The sequence below is a fragment of the Aythya marila genome (genome assembly GCF_965140915.1).
Source record: "Aythya marila genome assembly, chromosome: 15".
NCBI lineage: Eukaryota > Metazoa > Chordata > Aves > Anseriformes > Anatidae > Aythya > Aythya marila.
The window spans coordinates 12846694-12856338 of record NC_139056.1 but is presented as its reverse complement, the minus strand read 5'-3'; the positions used below and the strand labels follow the sequence as shown (position 1 = coordinate 12856338).

The 9645-nt window shown below is 51.7% G+C and overlaps 1 protein-coding gene across 1 annotated transcript; it reads right to left on the bottom strand.

Moving 5' to 3' along the window:
• Positions 1–780: 780 nt before the first annotated feature.
• Positions 781–8959, bottom strand: CHST12 (carbohydrate sulfotransferase 12). Its single transcript, XM_082772008.1, has 2 exons — positions 8756–8959; positions 781–3087 (listed from the first exon to the last, which is right to left on the bottom strand). Exon 2 carries the CDS (start codon positions 2990–2992, stop codon positions 1733–1735), a length of 1260 nt encoding a protein of 419 aa, XP_082628134.1. The 5' UTR covers positions 2993–3087; positions 8756–8959; the 3' UTR covers positions 781–1732.
• Between the last annotated feature and the right edge of the window lie 686 nt (positions 8960–9645).

The window sequence follows — 9645 nt, the reverse complement described above, 5'->3', positions numbered from 1 at the left end:
AAATATCTCTGCAGAAATTACAGGAGAGTGCTGTGAATACAATGAGAAACAGATTCTTTGCCTCCAGCATAACTACTTGCTATTACCTTTCACTTAAAGAATAAAAAGCTTGATGCAGCCTATTTACCAGGAAGAGAGCACTATGCCAAGACGACACATGTACAGAGGTTGGAGAAGTAAAGAAATGGGGAGGAAAAGTCATGCCTGCTGATGGCCTCCGAGAGAAACTGAGAAAATGTCAGCTCAGAGAAGCCTGCCCAGAACACAGAGCTGCCTCCCAAAGCCTGAACCTGGGCTTTAATCACTGATACCATTCACAGCTCAAGAAGTAATTAAGCATTTCAGCTCTAAAGGAGTTCCCTGCCCAATCTGCAACGCAGGCTGTTTTTGCAGAGCAATTCAGAGAGAAGCAGATTCAGCTGATTAGATACAAAAAGTGTCTCTAAAAGCATTAATTTCCTTTGGGAAGCAGCCCACAGGCTCCTAGCACAGTGGGCAACCATCACTCCTGCAGCAGGTCCCAGCGAGGCAGATGATTAAATCTGCATCAGTCAGTTGGTATAAACAGAAATGCAGCGGATGAGGATGCAGTGTCACGAGCAATAGTCAGCACTCTGAAAACAAATGAATTTTGAGACCACCTTGGCACACACCAATTGAAAGCAATCGTTTGGGTTTTATTCTTTCTGGGATAAGTATCTGCACCTCTGCCCTGTCCCCTTAAAGCACTCACAGTGATGGGGGTGTAACACAGCAGCGACTAGGTCATGGAGCAGAAGACCTCAGCCCCATCCTGCAACAGGATGAACTGTTCCTGCCTCAGCTGCTGTGGTGTGGAGCTGTGATGCTGATTTTTTTCATCCAGGAGCACGCTCTGCCCATCCACATTGGCCACAACCCCCAAAAGGACCGTTGTGGGAGATGCAAGGCATGGAAGCAGGGGCTGAGCAAACATGTTTTTGGAAAGCAGAGCCCCTCCACCACTTTGCTGCAAGTGGAAGCAGTGCAGGGGTGCTGGGCTGGCCACGGGTGTTGGCATCAGTGCTCCCAACAGCCACTTCCCTTCAGTGATGCCAGCTGCGAGCATCACCAGAGCTCTGGTACTATTCCAGGGATGTTTGGCAGAGTCAAAGAGCTGCCCCAGCTGCCTTGCATCCAGCTCAGAGCGACCATGAGCAGACGTGGCAGGTAAAAGGCACTACTGACAAACCCAGCTCCCAAAGAGATTCGAGCACTCTGCCAACACCACACCTCCAGCACAAACAGCCCCGAGACAACACAGAGAGGCAGATGCACCACTTCGTTTTTTTTTTCTTTGACTTTTTGTTTTTTTATTCCTTCCTTTCCTTTGCCACAACACACGCTTCGTATTAAATATCTTAAATATATTAATTTTAAAAAAGTATTAATAAAAAGCTACTGAAGGACACAGCTGGCAGAGTGACCATGGGCAGCAACCCATTGCAAACATGGGGACATTAAAAAAAAAAGAAAACCCAGAAAACAATGATAAAAAACAGGCTTTTTTTTTTTTTTTTTTTTTGCATATGCACAGCTGGCTGGAATATCCTGGACTCCAGCATTATTGCAAAAATGGAAGGGGAAGCAGTAGAAAAAATATATTCCATTGTACCAACCTGTACGGGGAAGGGAGTTAAGAGCAAAAATGAGGAGGCTTTAAACATTTTTGGTATTTCAGATGTTCCCTCCCACACCCACAGCCCAATCACTTTTAGTCTTTAAGCAAGTTTTCTGGCTTGGGATAGCCAAAGAGTACAAAATCTGCTTCATAAAGCTTGTAGAGCTGCTGCCTCCAGGCCAGTGGGATTTTGGCAAACCAGTCATCCTCCCAGCTGCTGGCAGTCCTGTTCCTGTAGCTGGGGGGGAAGCGGAGCAGCCTGTCCACTTTGAGGAGCTGCAGTAGATAAGCAGCATCCTCATCCAGCGTCTCCAGCTTCCCAATGAAATCATAGTCTATCTGGCACGGGTGGCACAGCCGGTAAACCTGCCTCCAGTGCTCGTTGAAGGGGGCCATCTTCTCTGTCCTGGGATCCAGTAAGTACTGGATGAAGTCAGAAAAGGAGACTCGGAGGCCTGCCCCAAAGGCCTCGCTAACAGAGGTGGGAAGGTTGGTATGGTTGGAGTACAGCTTTAGCATGGGGACGGCAAAACGCCGGTAGAACTCCTCGTTCTCCAGCTCAAATTTGCTGCGGAAGGCAGAGATGAGGCGGACAAAAGGGTCCCGTACGAAGAGGAACTTAGTGTACTTCTTCAGCTTGATCTTCATGAGGTGCCGGGAGAATTTCCCGTAGCGACGCCAGAATTTGTTGAAAGTCAAGTGGGTGCTGGTGTTGTGAACGTGCTCCCGCGGGATATCCAGGGGGTTTCGGTAGGGAACCCCCTGGTCCAGCAGGCTCTCGCTCAGCACGATCATCACCCGTTTCCAGTTGGTGCAGGCCACCTTGGGGACGTAACAGTAGATGATGCCGTGGCGGTCGTCCACAATCAGGTGGTTGAGCTCATAGTTCGGGATGTCATCAAAGGAGCGCTCCTTGGTGGGGAAGGCGAAGCTGGAATTGGCACAGAACTCCCGCAACGTTCTCTGCCTCTCTATTTGCAGTTTCTCCTGGTCCAAGCTGTTCCTGGCATTGTGTGTAGACCAGTCGTAGCCCCGTACGTTCTCTTCCAAATTGCTCACCACGGGCTTGCTGGAGCCCTGGACAAGCAGCTGCTCTGTCTTTCGGGAGGTAGAGCTGTTCTGTTTCAGGTTCGAACTAAGCAGCTTGGCCAAAAATTCATCCACTTCTGGCAAGGCTTCCCAGTCTCCACCTGCAGTGATACCAGGGATGGCCCCTGGGGAGTGAGGCCTGGAAAAGGACGTGTGCAGGTAGAAGTGCGCCGTTCCCACGTTGTCCCAGTACACGATGATCAGGAGGATCATGAAGATGGAGACCAGCACCACGGAGAGACGGAGGAGCCGTGCTTTGGTCATCCTGACAGCTACTGCGATAGCTGGCTTTCACTTGGGTTCACCTCCGGCTTGCAGAGTGAGGGTTGGGATCCAGCATGGTGCTGCAGACCAGGAGCCTGGAAAGATACCAGAAACAAAGTTAATTAATCCCTTAATCACTCCGTTTTGGAGAGAATGACCTTGCATGGGGCTGACCATCTGGTTCTATGCAGGAAGAGCTGCGTGCTCCTCAGGTACCCATAGGGACTACACGGAGAAGCGCTGATTCTCCTGGAGACAAAGCCTGACTTTCCCTCCTGTAGGTCCTCCCGTGTCAGTTTTAATAGCGCCTGGCTCTACAACTGCACAGATGGGGTCATCAGACCTCAAAGCATCCTGACAGCTGACTACAGCCTTTGTCTTCTGCTTCAGCTCTCACTAGCTCCTCCTTCCAGGGAGGACGATAAATTGCACTTGTCCTGTGAACCAGGGACACGGTCAGGAAGGGATTTTGGGGCCTTCCGAATCCAGCCTGTCACTGACTTGAAAGCTCTGAGTTTATGGCCAAAAGGAGGCATAACAAGTTTACTGGTTTCCATAGCAATCTTGGTTTGTTCATCAACCTCAAGCTTCTTGAGTCACATGATTTCATGAGAAGCTGTTTTCATTTAAAAAAAATAAATAAAATATTAAGATTTCAGGCCTCAAGTTTTCCGAGAGAAATCTGAGAGTATTCCAAAAATGCAACCGTATACACAAAGTACACAGAACCAACTACCTTTCGGACCTCCTTGATTTACAAACATCTCAAATACAACAGGAGGAAAGAGGGCTTGAGCCATGACTTCAGCATCTGGTATCACGCTGTGGTCTTGTCTCCCCCGTGAAGATGCTCTGCTCCACTGTGCTGAAAACTAGGTCCTTATCAGAGTTATAAATATGTAGCCGAAGATGCCAGTGCCTGAGTGGCTAAACACAGCCCCTGTTGACAGAATATCACCGACTCAACACACTGTTTTATCTCATCTGTGTGAAGGTACCCCGTAGATGTCACTTCCACCGTATTTCTTGATAGCTACTTCATTTTATCAAGAACAGAGATTACACAAACAGTTTTCCTGTGAAAACTCACAGGGACACAGCCCCGATAACAGCCAAGCATCAATAAAAATCTAGAAGAATGATTATTTTTAACTGAATGATTTCTGAGGCTAAGGATGCTCTGGTAAACCTGTCTGCGTCTGGCCTGTGTGTTGAGCCAGTACCTCCCCGTAGCTTACCATAACTGATGTTTCTGACTCACTTTTCCCTCACAACTCTTGATCACCAAAGACAGGCGAGAAATCACTGGTAGAAAGGCAGTGAACAGAATCTTTCTTGGGGAGCAAAGTGATTTTCTTATCTTCAGCCAGTCCCATCCCTTCACTGCTGCCCGCTGCTTCCTTGCTGCCTCCCAGCCCCTCTCCACCTGCAGGTTCCCCCAGGAGATGTCTCCCCACCCTGCCGTGTGTTTTCTGCACTGTGAGGCTCACTCCTCACATCACCAGCTGGGGGAAAAGCTGAGAGCACCTGGCTGCCACAGGTGAAGCATCTCTGGGTGCCTGACAGAGGGTGCAAGCAGCCAGACCTGCAAGAAGGAAACAAGGAACATTTCCAGATAACATCTCTTGGGCTCACACAGCTGATCCATCTACCCCCAGCTCTGTCACAGGACCTCACATAAATCATTTAATCTCCGTGCCATTGTTTCTCCTGCCAAGGACACCCATTCTACCTGTTTAGCTCCTAGGTTTGTCCAAGCACCACGGGACTAAGGAGCAGGCACTGACAGCCATGGGCGAGTAACGCAGCGAAGCGAGGAGCAGCTAGCTGATGTTTTGAGAGAACCCAAGGTCAGCTGTTTGACACAAACCCTCTCTGCAAGGTTTACCGTGAAAAGCCAAGTGAAAAAAGTGGCTGCTCCACAATCTCCCTCTCCCCTTCAAGCACAGTCCAGCCCCCGATTATAAACCCAGAAGAGGACATACAGATCTAGGACAGGAGCTGCTCTTTCTGCAAACATCCCCATTCTGTTTAACGGCCTCAGCACAAACCCTACCAGCATCAGCTCTGAAAACAAAACAACTTTAAGCAGCCAGCAGCCCTGAAATGCTTTTCAAAACGAGGACTGGGTCTCTCTTCACTCCCAGACTGGAAATATCATTCCCCAAAAAGCTGACATTCACACACAGCTCTTGAACAGCACCAACCTCCCACTCACGGGGATGCAAAGAACCCCGGAGTCCAGATCCACAGAAGGTCTGAGCCCCGTAGCCCCCACTGGGCAGTGTGCTCTGCTACTCTGAAACTCACAGAAGCATTAAATCACTGACTTGTCTGAGGGGCCATCTGCATGGCTGTGCTTACGCCTCAGGGATGCCAGATTTTAACAAGTCCTGGCTTCAAACACTAGACCAAAAGCATTGGGCCAGGATTTACTAATGAACAGGAGTGGTATCAGATACGGTTATATATCAAAGTATCGGCTCGGTTTGTCCCAAAAGACATAAAATGCAGAAGCGAAGGTTTGGGGTTTTTCCACCCTGGTGTATTTATTTACATTTTGGAGGTGGAGATTGCCAGAAATTCAGCGTAGCTGTAGCCTGCCACGTGGTTTCACGCTGCAACACCAAACACTGCGTTTCTTGGAGTCAGGCTCTGATTCTACATGTTAAAAGGAGCTGGAGGAACTGTGCAGACATAACACACAGTACCCTGCAGAGCAAGAAGCAGGTATTACTCAGCAGTAATTCCTTGCATTTATCTAGTTAAGGCTGAGCACGGGTCAGATCTAAGAACAATCACCCAGAGAGATGAGCACAGAGTTAAGGAAGGGGAAAATTATATACGTACGTCAGCACTTCAGGCCAAGCATCTCGGTCCAACAGCAGAAGATAATGGAGTGATGCTGCCAAGCCTGCTGCTTGGCACATTCCTGGCTTTGCATTTTGCCTGAATCTGTTCTTGCTTTTGAGACAGCTAGCTGCTCAGCACAGGGAATGCTTCCTATTCTGTATGAATACGGTACCCGCTGCGCACCAAATCCCTAACGTACTGGCTTTCCAGCATCGCTCGAGACCTTGAGGGTGGCTGGAAAAGAGCGAGTCTGGAGAGCTGCAGAGAGCATCCCTTTTTGCCATCCCCGTACCCCGCAGCTCCCACAGCTTCGGGCCGTGCAGCAGCCTGCCAGCATTCCTGCAAAGCTGTCCCAGCCCCGCGCAGACAGATCACCCTCGTGGCGCTGATGGAAGCGAGCGAGGCGCTGTGTGTGGCAGGGCAGGCACACGCATTCCTTTGGGAAAACGGAAGGATGCTCTTCGTTAAAGCCACTGTGCTCACACAGCTTTACCCAGCGCACCCCAAGGGCTCGAGCCTGCTTTCCAGGACGCAGCACACAGGCCTGCCAGAGCATTCGGCTTTCCCAAGACACGCAGCAGTGAGCAGCACAGAATCAAAATGACTCCGCTTCCACTGACTCTGTCAGTGCCAGAGAGCAACCCTGGGAAAGAACAATAATGCAACTTAATTTCTCCTCCTGAGAAAGCTGCTGCAGAACACAGAGTTACTCTGTTGACTGCGATACATCCTCTTTCCGAGCACTTCATAAAAGACGCCAGATTGAAAGCACAAATTAGAGGTCTCTGAGCACATCAGAGGGAATGTGCCTTCATCCTCCCCTTGCCAGAATCAAAAGGAAAAGCCTCCAGGAGAAGCCAAGAATTTACATTCAAGTTTAACCCAAAGTCACCAGCCAACAAGAATGTGCACCGGGATGCACACAAAGCTGCTTCTGTGACACGATGCCGGCAAACTGGGAAACAGACCAAGTGCTATAATCATCCTGCACAGCCTCCTGAACAGCCATAACAGGATTATCTCCAACCTGAGCGTGGCCTGGGTGCGAACCAATGACTCTTCTCCCCATCCCAGGCCTGAAAAAGACACCAAGGTGCAAGGTCACTGCTGGCATCCTCTCCTATCACAAGCTGCCATGTCAAATACCTCTCTAGATTGCTCAAACTCCAGTCTAAAACCAGAAAGGAGGGGGGGGATGCATCCCCAGCACTCTTATTGCAAAAGCTATTGCAGATCCAGCTCCTTGGGGATTTGGAAACCTTACTTGCACTTCACAGCCAGTTTGCAATCGTTTGTTCTCAGGGCAAACGGCAGCTTAAGTAATCCCTGTCTCTTTCTTCCTGTCTTCTCTACAACATATCCGTGCAGTGACTACATTCTTTTGCTGCCTCTCTTCGCAAAAGAAAGTAACTCCAGATCTGCTCATTCCCTTGCTGGAGCAGTAAGGTCTACAGAACATAAAAGAGTGAGTATGTACACGTACACGTATGTACTAGGGACAGTGGACATAATCCCACTCTGTTAACAGCAATGGTTTCTAATGAACTGTGCCTCCAAAGGCTTCAGCGCAGCTTCCACCTCTTCTCTCTGCTCTGTATTTCCCCACGTTTGCCCTTCTCACACTGCTCCCAGGTTCCTCTGAGGACTCACAGGCCACAAATCAGGCACTAAGCACCCGCTCATCTGCTCATCTGTTCATTCAAATGCAGGAAGCTACAAGATGTCAGATAGCTTGTTCAGGCTTTGGCTGCTTCTGAAGGTACAACAGGGCAGAAAGAAAACTTTTAAAAACACACACACAAAAAAACTTAAACCAACACTTTCCTTGCAGCACCTTCATTCAGCAGCAGTCACTTGACCCATGCAGCCTTCTATCCCCACGTGTAGTGGCACACTCCTGTTACTTGTTAGGCTCAAGCAGTAAGCAGGCTCCATCCAGAGCAGGACAACCAAACTAACCTCTGTAGGTGCAGAAGAACAAGCTCCTCTCATCCATAACAAATGTACAACGCACTAAGAACCAGAAAAGAATTTCACGCACTCGGCCATCACTCAACAAATTGCTTCTCCACAGCTTTCCAGTATCTGGTGTACTCTGCCGACGAGGGAAGTTTTAATCCATGTAATATCATTCACTATCTACACACGTGCATGCTGTAAGAAAAAAAAAGTGCTTGCATTGCCTGTTTTACCCCAGCTTAGCACATGTATGCTAGAGACCAGCAGAAGAACATCTTAATCAAGGTAGCCGTGCCAGCGCCTTCCCTCCCACAAAGCCTGGTTTGTACAGCCTTGGCAGCGCCAGGCTCCTCTTTTATAGCACCCATCTTAGGAAGCTGTCCCCACAACCATCCTTCTACCCCTTCCAGCAGGGAACACGCCGAAGGCAGCCCGTTCTGTCCATTTGCTCACTGCATTTGTTGCGAGCCTGAAGCACTCCCACAGCTCCTGGCCTTAGCACCTGGGGAAGAGTCTGAGCGCGTCCCGGTGCCTGCAGCACAGCCCTGGGACAGTTGTGGTGCGCCAGCAGCAGCTCCCTGCAACTCACCCCATCCGCGTCTGCCCTGGGAACGCTTTATTAAAGCGCAGCCTTCTCCTGCTCGTAGCCCAGCTCTGAAGCTTTTCTCTTTTAAAGTTCAGATGTGAGGGCTGGCCGTGCTGGGTGAGCGATGGGAGCCGCTCCCCCAGGGGCACCGCTCCCAGCCTGTGCGCCGGGGGCTGAAGGCGGCGGGTCCTGAGGCGGCCGGGACTCGGGGAACAGCCCGGGGGGACAGGGGGACAGGAGGGAGGACAGGGAGACAGGAGGACAGGAGGACAGAGGGACAGGAGGACAGGAGCCGCCTCAGAGCTCGGGGATTTGGGGGGGGGGGAGGCATCGAGGGGAAGGCGAGCGGGGCCGTGCAGCCCTACCTGCTGCCCGGGCTGGGCGCTGATGGCAGAGCGGGGGCTGCTGCTGGCGGCGGGATGGAGTCACCGGAGGGCCCGTCCGTCCCTCTGTCCGTCTGTCCGTGCCTCTGTCTGTCCGTCCCGTCCCCACTGCAAGCACCGAGCCCCGCGCCCTCAGCCCGGCCCGCCCCCGCCGTGGGCGGCTCCGCGCTCACCTCCGCCCGGGCGGCGGCGGCGGCGGCGCCTTCCTCCACCTCCTCCTCCTTCTTCTCCTCCTCCTCCTCCTCCTTTTCGCCTTCCTCCTCCTCCTCCTCCTCCTCCTCCTCCTCCTCCTCGGCCCTCTCGCGAGACGCCGGGCACCGGGGGTCCCCCCTCAGGGCCGCGGCGCAGGCGCCGCTCCGCCCGCAGCCCTCAGGGCCCGGCCCCGGAGCCGTGGGGGGGGCACCCAGGGAAGGGCTCTCGGCTCCCCTCAGGGCTCCCCCGAAACGTGGCCGCCTCGCCAGCTCGTCCCGTTGGGCAGGGAGAGGCTGGGGGAGCGTTGTTAGCCAGGGGGGTGCTGGTAGCTTGGTCACAGGCAGCGTGCCCGTGTGTTTGGGGAGAAGGAGCGAAGCCTCTCCTGTGACGGTGTGGGGACAGGACAGCCAGAGATGGATGTGACGGCGGTCATCCTCGTCCTGACATGAGCACAGCATCCTGAGGCATCTGTGTGCTGGAGCTTACACTTACATGCAGCCACTTTGTTATAAATTAGACCACACAATTTACTGGTCTATTGAAATTATTTTATTAATCAAGTAAGCAGACACAAGCAAAACAGCGCTGGGCGGCTGGGGAGTCTCCGCTCCGCAACAGCACGCACCTTCCCTTTCCAGGGTAGCTATTTTATAGCAGTCGAGTTCCAGCTTATCGAGACC